The 18007-nt window shown below is 39.8% G+C and overlaps 1 protein-coding gene across 5 annotated transcripts in view; it reads right to left on the bottom strand.

Moving 5' to 3' along the window:
• TRIP4 (thyroid hormone receptor interactor 4) overlaps positions 1-18007 on the bottom strand; it is a 67326-nt gene that overhangs the window by 35643 nt on the left and 13676 nt on the right. For 4 of the 5 annotated variants that reach the window (XM_059372241.1, XM_059372242.1, XM_059372243.1 and 1 more), the window contains 5 exons: positions 12771-12983; positions 10512-10590; positions 8234-8363; positions 5255-5470; positions 1027-1153 (listed from right to left, as the gene is read on the bottom strand). In XM_059372241.1, the coding sequence (XP_059228224.1) occupies positions 1027-1153; positions 5255-5470; positions 8234-8363; positions 10512-10590; positions 12771-12983 (765 nt within the window). The remainder of the gene's footprint in view (positions 1-1026; positions 1154-5254; positions 5471-8233; positions 8364-10511; positions 10591-12770; positions 12984-18007) is intronic. The other variant, XM_059372245.1, reaches the window with a different exon arrangement.

Here is an 18007-nt window from a genome sequence, read left to right as displayed (position 1 = left end):
GCTCCTAAGCTGCTGACCCTTTGGTACATGCTGTACCTTCCACCTGGAATTTCCTCCTTAGATTTATCTCATTTGAAATTGTTATTCATCCTTTAAGTCTTCTCTCAAACACTATTTCTTTGGTGACCCCTCTAGTGCATTTATGAACTCTTTCTTGAAGTTCTACTCTATGCACATGTGTCTGTCATTGCAATTATCTTTTTTAATTGAAGTACAATTAACATATGCAACTATTTTAAGGAATTCAAATTATAACTTCCCTATAAAAGCCTCTTTTTTTTTTTTTTAAAGATTTTATTTATTTATTTGACAGAGATCACAAGCAGGCAGAGAGGCAGGCAGAGAGAGAGAGAGAGAGGAGGAAGCAGGCTCCCTGCCGAGGAGAGAGCCCGATGTGGGACTCGATCCCAGGACCCTGAGATCATGACCTGAGCCGAAGGCAGAGGCCCAACCCTCTGAGCCACCCAGGCACCCTAAAAGCCTCTTTTATTCTCAACTGGAAGTACTGTTTCCCTCCCCTGGGTTTCCACCATACTTTATTTAAATTTCTGTTAGTATTAGAGCTGCTATGTAATCTTTTCCCCTACTAATCTATTAGTTTCTTGAGGATAGAAGCAGTGTAACAGTCAGTTTATCACTTACTACTATGCTTGCACATAGTAGATGCTCAATGTATGATGGAAAAAGTGAATGACAACAACAAACATTTTAGTTTAAAATACCATTCCATGGGATTACCCATATTCTATAAAAGGCAGAGAAAGAATATTAACAAAAGGACCATGGGGCTATTGTCTAAATATGTTACTTTTAAAAACCCTCTCTTGGAAAATACTAGGAAGGTAATACAGGTCAACTTGTTAGAAGTGCTGAAAAAATTGGAAAAAACTGGGGCCAGAAAATAAGGTTGGTGGGTGTGTTCAAAGAGCAAATTAGTATCTAAAGCCTATGAAATAGGCACACTTGAAGGAGAAATATCAGGGCCCAAACTTCTCTCATTACCCTCTAGAAAAAAGGATCACTAACCTGGGGAGGGGACTGGTAGAGGTTGGGATTCACCAGAACTCCCAAAGGCTCATCAGAAGATCTATTCAGTTTGGTCAATGGTTGATTCAAGGTTCCATTGGCAATTGCCTGTATTGTCTCATCTAGTCTGTGATAACAAACCAAAGGATGCAATAATTGGTAATATTCTTTGCTCAGAATATCCTTACTTACCACAACATAAAATCCTTCAACAATGATAAAATTTGAAATTCAAAGAGGGGTCCATGGATGATCTTCCCTATCCCCACCACCAACTTCCTTCTCTTCACTCCAAGAACCCTAAGGAATATGAGTTAGTAGAAGTTCCAGAACATTAAGAAAATAGGTAGGGCATACTACAATCATTCATCTGCATAACAATATCACTAAAAATGCCAAGATAAGAAAACATGCATAGAAATAATCTGACCCACAGAAGAGTATTCAATAGCAATCTATTTACTCAACACATTCAATTACTCCTCTGCCCACTCAGAAGTCCCTGTCTACTTCTCCATGCTTATCTGGATTCTATCCTTGCTTCGAGGCCCAGAAGTTCTAATGAGGCACTCTACTGGCCTAGCACAAAAGTTCTTACTCCTTTTTCTGAAGTCCTATTAACACCTACTAATTAAACAGTCACGGAACCTGCCTCCTTAGTGCAGTAGGCAGCAGGTCAGTCTCATAAACAGTCACGGAATACATCCCATGTTATCCTGTGCCTATGGTGTTTGTTATTTATTTTGGCTCTAAACTCACAAAAGAATGTGATCATTATTCATTTAAAGACTGTAGAACTGGGATGCCTGGGTGGCTCAGTGGGTTAAGCCTTGCCTTCGGCTCATGTCATGGTCTCGGGGTCCTTGGATCCAACCCCGCATGGGGCTCTCCGCTCAGCGGGGATAGAGCCCTGCATGGGGCTCTCTGCTCAGCAGGGAGCCTGCTTCATCCTCTCTCTCTGCCTACTTGTGATCTCTGTCTGCCAAATTAACAAATTAAAGTCTTAAAAAAAAAAAAAACGGGAGAACTAATCTTACTGATTAGTAATAGATCATAGGTCCTGCAGGAACCGTAACTTATTCTTATTGATATCTCTATGTTACTTGCTGCTGTACTCCATGTTCTTGCCAGATGCTTTAGAAATATTTGTAGATAATGATAATTGTGAGGCACAACATAATGAAAAGCTTTTACCAGGAGGAAAGGTCAATTAAATACAATTAATACGATTAAAGAGCTATTTGTTAGAAACCTCAGATATCCAAAGCAACTTGGATATCCAGGAGGGGCACCTGGGCAGCTCTGTCAGTTAAGCACTGGATTCTTGATCTCAGCTCAGGTGTTAACCTCAGGGTCCTCAGAGTCATGTGTTCCAGCCCCACATTGAGACCAGCATGGAACCTACTTAAGAAAAGAAAGTGTGGAGGACATGGTTCTTGCCTTCAAGAAGCTCTGAATCTAAACAGCAGGTTTAAAACAGCTATGAAGATGATGAACAAAAACATGGAAGGATGTAGCTATTATACTATGATACAGTTATTGCAATTATTGCTATTATTATCCCACCTGTTGTACCAAATAGGCAGGTATTTCAAAAGTGAACATTGAGGGAGAAATTTCCAAACCAAGAAAAAAGCAGAGACATAGGCATGAAGCAAAAAGAAAAGAAAAATAAGAATTTTTTAAAGGGGCGCCTGGGTGGCTCAGTGGGTTAAGCCGCTGCCTTCGGCTCAGGTCATGATCTCAGGGTCCTGGGATCAAGTCCCGCATCGGGCTCTCTGCTCAGCGGGGAGCCTGCTTCCTTCTCTCTCTCTCTGCCTACTTGTGATCTCTCTCTGTCAAACAAATAAATAAAATCTTTAAAAAAAAAAAAAAAAAAGAATTTTTTAAAGCATTTTTTTTAAAGATTTTATTCATTTAGGGTTCACTCTTGGCATTGAGGCTGTACCATTTTAATAGTCCCATCCACAGTAAAAGAGCATCTCGAGTTTCCTACACTCATAGATTAAGCAATATTTTATATATATATGTATTTTTTATTTCAGCCAATTTAATGATGTATTATGTTTTAAAATTTGCATTTCCCTTTTAACTAGTTGAGCATTTTATATTTTTCTTCTTTTTTAAAAAAAATTTACTTATTTGACAGAGAGAGAAAGGAACACAAGCAGGGGGAGTGGGAGATGGAAAAGCAGGCCTCCCACGGAGCAGGGAGCCAGATGCGGGGCTTCATTCCAGGACCTCAGGATCATGACCTGAGCCGAAGGCAGACACTTAACAACTGAGCCACGCAGGCACCCCTAGTTGAGCATTTTTTTTTTTTAAATGTCTATAGGCTATTTGCTTCACCTGTAAATCGTCCTTAACCTTTGCTCATTTTTCTAATGGATTGTTTTCTATGTTTCTTCTAATATGCTGGAAGTCTTTATATAGATATTCCTCTTTTGACTTAAAAATGTTGACAATATTCTCTCAGTTTGGTAGAATTTTTTTACTTTATTAAAAATATCTTGGGGCGCCTGGGTGGCTCAGTGGGTTAAGCTGCTGCCTTCGGCTCAGGTCATGATCTCAGGGTCCTGGGATCGAGTCCCGCATCGGGGCTCTCTGCTCAGCGGGGAGCCTGCTTCCTCCTCTCTCTCTCTGCCTGCCTCTCTGCCTACTTGTAATCTCTCTGTCAAATAAATAAATAAAAATCTTTAAAAAATAAAAATAAAAAAAAATAAAATAAATATCTTGGGGCACCTGGGTGGCTCAGTTGGTTAAGTGGCTGCCTTCAGCTCAGGTCATGATCTCAGGGTTCTGGGATTGAGCCCCAGGTTGGGCTCCCTGCTCAGGGCAAGTCTGCTTTTCCCTCTCCCTCTGCCTCTCTTTATTTCTTTCTAATCTTTTTATCTCTTCTACAATTAACTATTTAGTCAAACTTATTATCGCAGTATGGTTTGAGGTACAGAGCTAATGTAGATTTTTTCCAAGTCGGTGCCCAATCATTCCATCATATATTTAACCCTTTTCTTACTATTCAGAAATGCTACCTGGTTCAGGGGCACCCAGGTGGCTCAGTCAGTTAAGCATCTGACTCTTGATTTTGGCTTTGGTCATGATCTCAGGGTGGTGGGATGGAGCCCCATGTCAGGCTCTGTGTTCAGCAGGGAATTTGCCTGAGATTCTCTCCCTCTTCCTGTCCCTCTGCCCCTACCCTGACTTGTGCACATGCATGCACTCTCTCTAATAAATAAATCTTTTTTTTTTTTAAGAAAGGAGAAACGCTATTTCAATTACTAATTTATGCATGTGTGGACAAGAGCACACGTAATTCAAGATTGTTTCTGGATTCCTTTACATTTCATTGATCTTCTCCATGCCCAAACTGTACCTCATTGTTTTAAAAAGTTTATCAAACTACAGCAATTTTCTAGAAGACAAATTCCCCTCACTGTTCATTTTCAAAATTGTCTTAGCTACTTTTTTTTTTTTAAAGATTTTATTTATTTATGAGAGAGAGAGAGATCATAAGTAGGCAGAAAGGCAGGCAGAGAGAGAGCAGATGGGGAAGCAGGCTCCCTGCTGAGCAGGGAGCCCAGTGCAGGGCTCGATCCCAGAACCCTGGGACCAAGTCCCGAAGGGAAGGCAGAGGCCCTAACCCCCTGGGCCACCCGGGAGCCCCAGTCTTAGCTACTCTTACAATGATTCCAAATGAATATATAAATATTTTTAAAGATTTATTTATTTATTTATTTGACAGACAGAGATCACAAGTAGGCAGAGAGGCAGGCACAGAGAGAGAAAGGGAAGCAGGCTCCCTGCTGAGCAGAGAGCCCGATGCGGGGCTCGATCCCAGGACCCTGAGATCATGACCTGAGCCGAAGGCAGAGGCTTTAACCCACTGAGCAACCCAGGTGCCCTGCAAATGAATATATTATTTTTAAAATCAACAAAAATAGAGGTGCCTGGGTGGCTCAGTCATTTAAGCATCTACCTTCGGTTCAGGTCATGATCCCAGGTGGGTTCCTGGAACTGAGCCCCATGTCAGGCTCCCCGCTCAGTAGGGGAGTCTGTTTCTCCCTCTCCTTCCATCCCTGCCCTTGCTCACACTCGCTCTCTCTCTTCTCTCAAATAAATAAAATTTTAAATAAAATAAAATAAAATAAATAACAGATCCATGACAGGGGGAAAGTCCTCTACAGTCAAACTGCCCCCTCCCAAACCCTTTCCGGTGCTGCCCACTTACCTGCTGTGATACTCTGCTAGTGGATTTTCATCCTCCACGATCTTCCTGCCTGCAAAGTCAATGGTGACTTTCTTAGAGAGCCGAGACATATGTCGAAATTCTCTCAGCTCTTCCTCTCGCTTCTGCAGAGTCTCCCGCTCAATTTTAGACAACCACTGGTTAGAATCACTGGCAAAGTAATCTGACTCATCATCAATGACTTGGGTCCTTCGAATGCTAAGGAGGTAAAAAACAGAACACATGTCAACTGGGTCACCTGTTGATAAAACAGGGACTTGATATCCTGAGATTATTACCTCAAATATAGATGCCCCAAAAAGTCCAAAATCAGGTCAAGCTCTGCTTGGTTCCCAGCTTCTGCATATATCTTATCCCCATTGCAGTCTCAGCTCAGCTCTTGAAACTAATCTCACTCTCAGGCAGAAAAAGACACAGCATATAACCCATTATCCTTCTGCCATTTTTTTTTTTAAACTGGTCCAGCCATAACTGAGCTTCCACCAGGTTTTGCTACATCTGAATTCATGTCTCAGCAGCTTACTCAATATCCCAGACCCTTTTACTGGGACCTTGTCTATTCTTGCTAGGCCCAACTGCTGTCCTTTCCCTTAGAAGCTAAGGAGTGCTATCCTGGACTATTTAAGTCCTATGGCTTACTTTTTTTTTTTTTTTTTAAAGATTTCATTTATTTATTTGACAGACAGAGATCATAAGTAGGCAGAGAGAGGAGGAAGCAGACTCCCCATTGAGCAGAGAGCTCGATGCGGTGCTCCATCCCAGGACCCTGGGATCATGACCTAAGCCGAAGGCAGGAGTTAAATCCACTGAGCCACCCAGATGCCCCATTATGGCTTACTCTTAGGACATCCTACCACTCTACTACTATAAGCCAGTTTCTACCCCTTGCCCCCCAAAACCTATCTCCAGTCCCTCAATAAAACACTAAAACACTGGTCAAATTCTAAGATATGGCCTCAGGCCTATTCCTAAGATCATACTGACAAAGAAACTGAGAACTAGAAGGAATTTTGATGACCCAACTCTCTCATGCTATAGATAATGGGCCTGGGGCTCAAAGAAGTTAAGTGACTACTCAAAATGAACAAATCCAGTCACAACTGACTTTGTGCATAATATACAAAGTGACATAACACACACAGTGATGCCTGTGATATACACAGACAGGCACAGGGAAATACTGAATTTAGATTCATATATAGATTTCAATTTTTCAGGACACAGCTGAAATTCTACAAGTTTTAAAGTAGACTAAGACGGGGAGGTTTCAGAGGGCTCAGGAGAAAGCTGGTCCTACATGTGAACCTAAATAATGAAACTGGTACCCTGGAACACATGAGAAAAGGGGGCATTAGCAGGGAGAGACCCCTTTCTAGTTTCCATTTACCCAGAAATGTACTCCATTGCCAATTCTATTTCTAATGATAAAATTTTATTGAGTAGGGACAGAAGTGATATTTAAAGGATTAAGAGTAAATATGAGTTAAAAAACCTTTGCAATGAGGGCACCTGGCTGGCTCAGTGGGTTGAGCCTCTGCCTTTGGCTCAGGTCATGATATCAGGGCCCTGGATCAGTCCAACACCAGGCTCTCTGCTCAGCAGGGAGCCTGGTCCACCACCCCCCCGCACTCCACCTTTCGGCCTACGTGTGATCTCTCTCTGTCAAATAAATAAATAAAATCTTGAAAAAAACAAACAAAAAAAACCTTTATGATGGGCTTACTTAAGAAATAGCTTTCCAAGGGTGCCTGGGTGGCTCAGTGTGTTGAGCCGCTGCCTTCGGCTCAGGTCATGATCTCAGGGTCCTGGGATCGAGGCCTGCATCGGGCTCTCTGCTCAGCGGGGAGCCTGCTTCCCCCTCTCTCTCTGCCTGCCTCTCTGTCTACTTGTGATCTCTCTCTGTCAAATAAATAAATAAAATCTTTAAAAAAAAAAAAAAAGAAAGAAATAGCTTTCCAAGATATATCTCAGATTTACAGCAAATGGTTTGGAAGGAGGAAGCGTGTCTAACTAAAGGATTATAATGCCCAGAATAGACTCCCAGTTTAGGTACAATAAGTAAAATATTCAGGGGTCTCAAAGGACCCTCACAGATTCTCACACAGCCATTTGAAAAATGAGTGTATAAGTCCAATTTAAACAATTTTACCACTGGCTCTGAATACATATTTTGTTCAAAAGAAGAAAAACGTGTAAGAAATAAAAAACAGAATTAACAAATCAATAAAACTGTCTCAAACAAAAGTTGATATGCTAAATGACAAATGTGTAGGAGTGTAAAGGCCAATTTAGGGACTTTTTTTTTTTTAAAGATTTTATTTATTTATTTGACAGAGAGAGATCACAAGTAGGCAGAGAGGCAGGCAGAGAGAGAGAGGAGGAAACAGGCTCCCTGCTGAGCAGAGAGCCCAATGTGGGACTTGATCCCAGGACTCTGAGATCACGACCTGAGCCGAAGGCAGTGGCTTAACCCACTGAGCCACCCAGGCGCCCTAGGGACATTTTAATATAGTGATCATTAAGTCAGAAAACAAATTAAGCATCAAAGGGAAGGAAGGGTAAATCATGCCTTTCCATGATATGCCACTACCCACACTCTTCCAGAGGCAATTTCTTACAGCAGACTACACAGGGTAAGCACTCTAACATATGCCAACTGGCTACAAGCGGAACAACTGAGGAATTCTATCAACCCAAATCAACTTTCTGGGGGTATACCAGCATCTGCCAAAAATTAAAAAAAATGTTACAGGGTAAGATCCTCTTGGTGGGAGCCTAATTCATTCAAACATGAATTCAAAAACATGATGTAAGCCATGTTATGCAGCAGAACTCTTCTTTTACTGTGAATCTTTCATACTCCACCCTAGAAAGGTACCAAGTGGCAGAATAAATGTTCTAATGGCCAGAATTTATAGACTAGTCTATTGCTTAGGATTTGTTATTCAAACCATATCATACCTAGTTCTGTCAAATTCTAACAATTTGTCTTTGTGCTTAATAGCCTTCTCCAGACCAGACTTAATTCGCAATTCTTGATGAGGAAGAAGGTCCTTGGTAGAGATGTCCACTTTTCCAGAATTCTCCGTCCCTGAAATTCAATAAGGAAACCAAACGGTGTCAGCCTATAATATAAATTAGTTGTATCACTGGGCAGCAAAGAACAAAGAATCAGAAGATCTGGCTCTGCTCCAGATGGCTGACAGTCTTAACTGCAATGAAAAACAAATACACAGGCCAAGCTTTACTTATCAAGCATCAAGCATGGCTTGATACGGAATCAGTTCTCAGTATATAACAGGATCTCTTTCTGAAGTTTGGATCACTAAGGGTACCAAATTGTTACACAATATAAAAATGCATTATAGGGGCACCTGGGTGGCTCAGTGGTTTGAGCCTCTGCCTTCAGCTCAGGTCATGATCTCAGGGTCCTGGGACAGAGCCCGGAATCAGGCTCTCTGCTCAGCAGGGAGCCTGCTTCCCCACCTGCTCTCTCTCCGCCTGCCTTCTCTGCCTACTTGTGATATATCTCTCTCTCTCTGTGTCAAATAAATAAAATCTTAAAAAAGAAAAAAGAAAGAAACTAATTATAAACTACTAATTGAAAAAGGAAAACATAAAATTCTATATACATTATAATCACTACTTTATAATACCAATCAATCAAACTTTATTAAAAAAAAAAAATGGGGGAACCTAAGTGGCTTAGTCAGTAAAGTGATTGACTCTTGATTTCAGCTCAGGTCATGATCTCAAGGTACTGGGATCAAGCCCCTGTGTTAGGTTTCATGCTCAAGGGGGAGTCTGCTTGAGATTCTCTCTCCCTCTCACTGTCCTTCCCATCCCCAGCTTGTGTGTGTGAGCTCTCTCTAAAATAAGTAAATCTTTAAAAAAAAAAATGAACTAAAGCAAAAACAAAAACTGCATAGATGTAAATTTAAAAATAAAATCTTGGGGCGCCTGGGTGGCTCAGTGGATTAAGCTGCTGCCTTCGGCTCAGGTCATGATCTCAGGGTCCTGGGATCGAGTCCCGCATCGGGCTCTCTGTTCGGCAGGGAGTCTGCTTCTCTCTCTCTCTGCCTGCCTCTCTACTTGTGATTTCTCTCTGTCAAATAAATAAATAAAATCTTTAAAAAAAATAAATAAATAAAAATAAAAATAAAAATAAAATCTTGGGCCGCCTTAGGTGGCTCAGTCATTTAAGCACCTGTCTTCCACTGTAGTCATGATCTCAGGGTTCTGGGATCAAGCTCCACATGCAGCTCCTCCCTCTTCCTTTGCCCCTCCACCCACTCCTGCTCTTTCTTTCTCAAATAAATAAAATCTATAAAACAAATAAATAAGTATGGTAAAATTTTACAAAATTAAAAAAATACATATTTTTTAAAGTTTTTAATTTAAGTAATCTCTACACCCAACATGGGGCTCAAACTCACAACCCTGAGGTCAAGAGTCGCATGTTCCACCAAATGAATGAGCCAGGTGCACAGTCCTGAACTATTTTTATTATGTGTTTTACAACTATAGAAGACTTAGAAAAGAGCTGGAAAAAAAAAGTAGACTTCTGTGTAATTTTCAGTTAGCTTCCCTTAATGTTAATACCTTATCTTACATAACTATAGTATATTTATCCAAAGAAATTAACATTAGTACAATACTATTAACTAAATTACAGTCTTTATTTGGATGCCAACGTTTTTGCCATTAATGTTATTTTCCGCTCTGGAATCAAACTCAGAATCCCACATTGCAGTTAGCTGTCATGTCGCCTCAGTGTCCTCTAATTTGTGATAATTCTTCAGCCTTTCCTGGTTTTTCATGACCTTGCAAATCTTCTATTCTTAAACTTTTCATCCAACAATTTTAGTATCCATTAGTGGATCTTGCCCATGGCAATTACTACTACTGTGGTATTCTAATTGGTGATTTTCTATAACCGTCATTCATTCATGGTAATAATTGGAATTCTTCTATAATAAAGAGCTATCTCTTCTCTCCCATTTATTAACTTATTTATTTAATTTGAGACATTAATTTTATTCTTTGAGTTATAATCCAATATTATTAGTAGTAGTTTTTTTGCTCAATGTTAGGTGGTTTTAATAATTTTGAAAAAATGATTGTAGAATAAATGAGTGAATAAACTGCATCTTGCATACCAGGATACAAGAAAGAAACAATCAGATACAACAAAATGTATCCACCACCACCATGATCCAATGGAAAGATTGCTGCCTACCTGACATTAACTTCTTCAGCAGTTTCTGGCTCTTATTAGAGTCACGCTGTAAAATATCCTGTTCTTCACGAGTACATACCTATAAAGTAATAAGAACAAGACACATGATCCTAGTTACATTAATTTTGTTTGCTTGATATCCTAAAATGTAATCTCAAATTACACATTAGTTATGGCAATAAAATAATGAGACTGTTGCTGGTTTTGTTATCCAAACACACCAGAAATATACATATCCAAATGAGTTTGCCCTTGTCTCTTTCCACTTCTCCCTTCTTTTATGAACAACAGAAAAAACTTACCTCACTGGAAGTGCCCCTGAATGATTTGTTTAAAAATGAAAAAAAAAATCTTACATACTTTCAAAGGACAAAGATTTGCTATCACTGAGAATGTTGGGGAAAAACATGTAAGACTTTTTTTTTTTTAATTTAAAGATTTTAATCGGGCTCCTTGCTCGGCAAGGAACCTGCTTCTCCCTCTGCCTCTGCCTGCCATTCTGTCTGCCTGTGCTCGCTCTCTCCCCCTCTCTCTCTGATAAATAAATAAAATCTTAAAAATTAAAAAAAAATAAATAAATTTAAAGATTTTATTAATTTATTTGACAGAGAGAGAGATCATAAGTAGGCAAAGAGGCAGGCAGAGAAAGAGGGAGAAGCAGGCTCCCCGCCAAGCAGAGAGCCCAACGTGGGACTCGATCCCAGGACCCTGAGCCAAAGGCAGAGGCTTAACCCACTAAGCCACCCAGGCGCCCCGTAAGACTTTTTTTTAAAAGACTTCCAGTTCTGATCATAAAATCCAAGTCTTATGAAAGAAGATAAGTAGATGTCTTATTAGAAAGAACCAGAAAGAGGCACCTGGGTGGGTGGCTCAGTTGTTAAGCATGCCTTCAGCTCAGGTCACCATCCCAGAGTCCTGGGATTGAACGCTGCATTGGGCAGGCTCCCTGCCTGGAGGGAAGCCTGCTTCTCCCTCTCCCACTCCCCTTGCTTGTGTTCCCTCCCTGGCTGTATCTCTCTCTGTCAAATAAATAAATAAAATCTTAAAAAAAAAAAAGAAAGAAAGAAAGAACCAGAAAAAGCAAATTACAGTGCTACCAATGAAAACTAGTCTAATTTTTACACTTTTATAATGTATATATTTCATTTCTTTGTCTTTGAATATTACCTACTTATAAAATAATGAATATATTAAGCAAAGAAAAAGTTCTGTTTATTATAAAATCACTGCAACGATAAGAAGGGAGGCAAAAAAAGAGTTATTTAAAAACAATTTCAGGGGCACCTGGGTGGCTCAGTGGGTTAAGCCTCTGCCTTCGGCTCAGGTCATGATCTCAGGGTCCTGGGATCGACCCGCATCGGGCTCTCTGCTCAGTGGGGAGCCTGCTTCCCTCTCTCTCTCTGCCTGCCTCTCTGCCTAGTTGTGATCTCTGTCTGTCAAATAAATAAATAAAATCCTTAAAAAACAAAACAAAACTAAACTAAACTAAAAACAATTTCATACTGAATTTATAAAGCTGCAAGACTTCACGGCCAATTTGCTTTACATTGCTCCATGTCTTGAATTGAAGGGCGCAAGGGATCTAGCGGAAAACAGTGAAATTGGCTGTAAGTTGCCTCAGTTGCACACGAAGTTTCTGCCAGCAGCTATAGGGCATTTCTCTAGAGAAAACCCCATATAAGAAGATATTTACTGCTGTTTTATGAATTTTTGTCTTATGAATATTTTTGATGGAAGACACTACATTTTTTAGGCGATTCACTATCAGCTTATTTTTTGAGTATACTGAACAATTAAAGGACCCATCAGAGAAGAAAAAACAAAGCAATATAAAATGGATGTCGTCACTGATACTAAAGCAACTGCTTCTGCCAGCCTGATCAACTGGCAGAATAAGTTTTCTAGACAAACTCATTAGGGTGTTTGTAAGATAGTTACTACTACATTCTTGAGGTCATTCTCTCAGACAATGAAGGTGAAAAGGAGGTATCCTGGAAACAGAAGCTATAATAACCTGAGAATTATGTTACAGTACAAGACTTGGAGTCAACAATGTATATACTCAAAACTCTTCTCACTAATAGGCCTCAGTACTAAGACATAACCTTGGGTTTTTGACTAATTAAGTTCCTGCTACTAGAGTTAACTGAACATTGGAGGGAAAAAATTTCCTAAGAAAAAGAGAAATTACGAGGGGTGTGAATGTCCCTACATATTCAACCAAAGGACAGTAAAATAAAATACAAAAAAACAATTTACCAGGGTACCGCAGAAAAAGCAGGGGCCAGAGCCCTCCTGTTCACAGACAATGCGCCCACAGATCAGACAGTTATTGATCAGCTTATGCTTCTGGCCCAGGCAATCACATGGATGGCGACCAGGGATCAGGACTGCAAGCCTGTCCTGTCCCTCTTTTGTGTATAAACTGACAAACTTTGTCTTCTTCTTTAAGGAGTTGCTGTTCTCTTGTACCTAATTGTACAAAGATATCAGAAATAACATCAAATAATTAATGGTAAGAAGAGAAAAACCTCAGTTCAGTTCAATGACAACTTATACACTGCCTAGGAACTATGACAGAAGGAAAGGAATGGGAGAAATACAAATTAAGGGTTATCATCAAGGGTCTGAAGAAAGGTTAGATTCTAGAAAAACTAGCTGACATGCCTTGCTTTTTCTGCTAGTAGCTTTCTTTCTTTCTTTTTTTTTTTAAAGATTTTATTTATTTATTTGACAGAGATCACAAGTAGGCAGAGAGGCAGGCAGAGAGAGAGGAAGGGAAACAGGCTCTTTGCCAAGCAGAGAGCCCAATGCGGGGCTCGATCCCAGGATCCTGGGATCATGACCTGAGCTGAAGGCAAAGGCTTTAACCCACTGAGCCACCCAGGCGCCCCTGCCAGTAGCTTTCAATCCTCTATTACAGCTGGTAGAAAGCAAATGTAGCAGTAAAAGCTATTTATGTGACATATTTAAGCATAGCTAAAGTAGAGATCATAAGAAACAAAAATGCCCTTCAAAATAGATAATACTCAAATATCTTTAAATATGATCAATAAAATAAGAAAAATCAAGCACCTGGGTGGCTCAGTGGGTTAAGCCTCTACTTTCAGCTCAGGTCATGATCTCAGAGTCCTGGGATGGAGTCCTGCATCAGGCTCTCTGCTCAGCAGGGAATCTGCTCCCCCCAACCACTGCCTGCCTCTCTGCCTACTTGTGATCTTCCCCTCTCTGTCAAATACATAAATAAATAAAATCTTTTAAAAAATAAAATAAAATAAGAAAAATCAAGAAAGGGGTATGTGGGTGGCTCAGCTGGTTAAGCATCTGACTTTTGATTTCAGCTTCGGTCATGATCTCAGTAAGTGAGATGGAGCCCCGAGCTGGGCTCATTGCACAGCACGGAGTCTTCTTGAGATTCTCTCTCCCCCCTTTCCCTCTGCCCCTTCCCCTGCTCATACCCTTACTTGCTCTCTCTCTAAATAAATAAATCTTTCAAAAAAAAAAAGAAGAAGAAGAAAAAAATTAGCTCCATAAGAAAAAGATGACACAATAGAAAAATGGGCAAAAGATCTAAACAGGAACTTCATAAAAGAAAATATCCAACTGGTCACAAGATACATGAAAAGATGCTTAATGACTTTGCTACTCATCATGGTAATGCAAAATAAAAACCAAACTGCAATACCAACCAGAATGGCTAAATTGAAAAAGACAGAAAATACAAAATGCTGGCAAGGATACAGGAAGAACAATTAAAGCTTTCATACACTGTTGGGGAGTATACACTGCTACCTACTAAAGCTGAACATATGTATAGCTTGTGATCCAGCAATTCAGTTCTCAGATATACATGCAACAGAAATGTGCAAAAATGTTCACCAAAAACATGTACGAGAATGTTCACTGCAGCACTAGAATTGAAAATTATCCAAATGTTCAACAGATTGATGTATTCATTTAACAGAATCCTCTGTAGGAATGAGAATTAAAAAGTATAGCTATATAAAACAATATGGATAATTTTTTTTTAAGATTTTATTTATTTACTTGAGAGAGAGAGAGTGAGAGAGAGAGCATGAGAGGGCAGAGGGTCAGAGGAAGAGGCAGACTTCCACTGACATGGAGCCCGACTTGGGACTCGATCCTCGGACTCCAGGATCATGACCTGAGCCAAAGGCAGTTGCTTAACCAACTAAGCCATCCAGGCACCCAATATGGATAAATTCTTTCAAAGAAGCCAGACACTAAAGAGTACACACTATTTAGCTCCATTTACACAAAATTCATGAGTAGGCAAAACTAACATGGTGTTGAAAGTCAGGAAAGTGTTTTCCCTTGGGAGGGATGTCATTTTGGGGCAAAATGGGGGTCCTCTAGAGGAATAGTAATATTTTTATTCTGGATATAGAGGAATGGTCAGTTTGTGAAAATACATCTGTTCACTTTCGTATATATGTTATAAAATAAAAAGTTTAAAAAGAGAACTATATTTATCAGCCTCTATCTTAGTCCATTCAAGCTGCTATAATAAAATATCACAGACTGAGTAGCTTATAAACAATAGAAATTTATTTCTCACGGTTTTAAAGGCTAGAAGTCTAAGATCAGAGTGCCAGCATGGTTGGTGACCCTCTTACAGGTCGAAGGAATGATTTCTTCTAGATCATTCTATCATGACACAATAAAAGGGACTAGGGAGTTCTGTGGGATCTCTTTTACAATACAAATCCCAAGAATGCCTGGATGGCTCAATTGGTTAAGCATCTACCTTCAGTTCAGGTCATGATCTCAGGGCCCTAGAATGGAGTCTTGCTCAGTGGAGAGCCTGCTGCTCCCTCTGCCTGCTGCTCCCCCTGCTTGTGCTTTCTCTCTCTGGCAAGTAAATTTTTAAAAAATATTAAAAAAAAAAAAAAGAATACTAATCCCATTCATGAGGGCTATACGTTCATGACATAAGAATGTCCTAAAGGCCTCACTTCCTAATATAATCACACTAGCATTTAACATATAAATTTGGGTGGGAGGGGGCACCTGGGTGGCTCAGTGGATTAAGCCTCTGCCTTCGGCTCGGGTCATGATCCCAGGGTCCTGGGATGGAGACCTGCGTCACTCTCTGCTCGGCGGGGGGCCTGCTTCCCCTCTCTGCTTGTTGCTCTGCCTACTTGTGATTTCTCTCTCTGTCAAATAAATAAATAAAATCTTTAAAAAAAATTTTTTTGGGTAGGAGGACATAAATATTAATATTAAATATCCAGACACATAATTGTATAGATGCCTCTTGCTTTCCCTTTTCAGGGAAGAAAAATCTTTTTTTTTTTTTTTTTTAAAGATTTTATTTATTTGTCAGAGAAAGAGACAGAAAGAGCACAGTTGGGGGAGTGGCAGGCAGAGGCAGGCAGAGGCAGGCAGAAGCAGGCTCTCTGCTTCAGAGAGCCTGATGTGGGACTTGATCCTAGGACTGGGATCATGACCTGAGCCAAAGGCAGATGCTTAACCGACTAAGCCACCCAGGCATCCCCAGAAAGGAAAAATCTTAAGAGTTCTAATGGATGGGAAAATTACTACAAGGAAGAGAAAAATTCTTGGCTAAGTATAAAGGAAGGTGACATGCCCTAATGCCCAAAGCCAAGAGTTGAGATATAGGGATAATTTAAGTCAATCTAGGTAAAAATTAAAATCTAAGAAAGTGCTAAAGATTTTACCCAATCTAGCACACTGCCATTTTTTAAACTAGTCAATTATGTCTTTGGCTGTCAGTGATGGTGGTGAGGAGACTAAAATCTCTAAACAGAAACTTGTACTTGACTCTCATTAAATTATCCAGTAACATTAAAATAAGGTATTTGAAGGCCGTGCTTTGATGAGTTCTCATATACATACAGGAAATGAGTATACATTGAGAAATACAGTAGAGAAGGAAAGAATAAGACAAGCAAGAAAATTCATACCATATTACCGCACTGCTTAAAACCATTTACTGGCTTCCCACTGTGCTGAGAATAGAAATCCAAGCTACTTATAATGCCCTATAAAGTTTTAGACACGGCCTCCAGGTGCTCTCCAACCTCATGTACATATCACTCTTGCTCTGTTCACTATGTGCCAGCCACACAGGCTGCTGTTAGTTCCCAGAACACCTGTCTCCACTTCCCCTTTGCACTTGTCATTCCCTCCATCTGAACTGTTCCTAGCCCATCTCTTCATATACTTTTCAGTGTTCAGTTCTTAGCTATAATTTTACTCCCTCAGAGGCTTTCCCTGAATGTCCTATATAAAGTAGCTCCCTTCCTATCAAGTACTGTCTATCACACTGCCCTTTGTACTTTTTTCATGGCAGTTTTCACAATCTATAATTACTTTTAAAAATTGGCTTTTTAAAAAAGATTTTATTCAAAAACAAATAAATATTTTATTCATTTTACATAGAGGGAGAGAGCTAGCACAAGCAGAGGGAGAAGCAGGATCCCCGCTGAGCAGGGAACCCAACGCAGGACTCAACCCCAGGATCCCATGATCACGACCTGAGGAGAAGGCAGACACTCAACAAACTGAGCCACCCAGGTGCCCCTTGACTGTCTTTTCTATCTTTCCTTTGAACCACTAAGATGTAATCTAGGAGAGCATGGGAACCTAATATGGTTTGTTTACTGCTATTATTCTTGACATATAGTAGACACAATACAATTTCCTGAATAACCAAATGAACTGTCTATAGAAGTTAAAGACACATTTACCTACAGGTCCATAAGTGGAACTATAAGTACACAACAAGATCTTTTTTTATGATTCCAGGTCTATGAATTTGCTCATTTACTAAAATGTATTATAAATATATATATATATATATATTTTTTTTTTAAAGATTTATTTGACAGAGAGAAATTACAAGTACACTGAGAGGCAGGCAGAGAGAGAGAGAAGGAAGCAGGCTCCCTGCCGAGCAGAGAGCCCAACGCGGGACTCGATCCCAGGACCCTGAGACCATGACCCGAGCCGAAGGCAGCGGCTTAACCCACTGAGCCACCCAGGCGCCCCATAAATATATTTTAAAATTTTGTAAATATATTTAAAATTTTATTTAAAATTTTTTATTTTTTATTAAAAATTTATTTAAAATTTGTAAATAAATTTTGTAAATATATTTTAAAATATTGTAAATATATTTAAAAATAAAAATATATCTAAAAATAAATTGTAACCCCCAAATCAATACACCAGGTACTTTCACAATCATTTGTGGACATGCACAGCGTGGCAAACAATCTGATCTTCTAAATGCATAGATCTCCCACTAAAAGGCTAACCAAAGCAGTAATCTGCCTTCTCGTTTCAGCTCTCATACTGTAAACAAAAGTCTTATTTTTAGTCTACTTAGTCCACTTTTTTTTTTTAAAGATTTTATTTATTTATTTGACAGACAGAGATCACAAGTAGGCAGAGAGGCAGGCTGAAAGAGAGAGAGGAAGAAGCAGGCTCTCTGCTCGGCAGGGAGCCTG

Source organism: Mustela nigripes, chromosome 13 (genome assembly GCF_022355385.1).
Source record: "Mustela nigripes isolate SB6536 chromosome 13, MUSNIG.SB6536, whole genome shotgun sequence".
In the NCBI taxonomy this organism is placed as follows: Eukaryota; Metazoa; Chordata; class Mammalia; order Carnivora; family Mustelidae; genus Mustela; species Mustela nigripes.
Note: the sequence above shows the minus strand (reverse complement) of the source record. Positions and strands in the feature narration are given on the sequence as shown.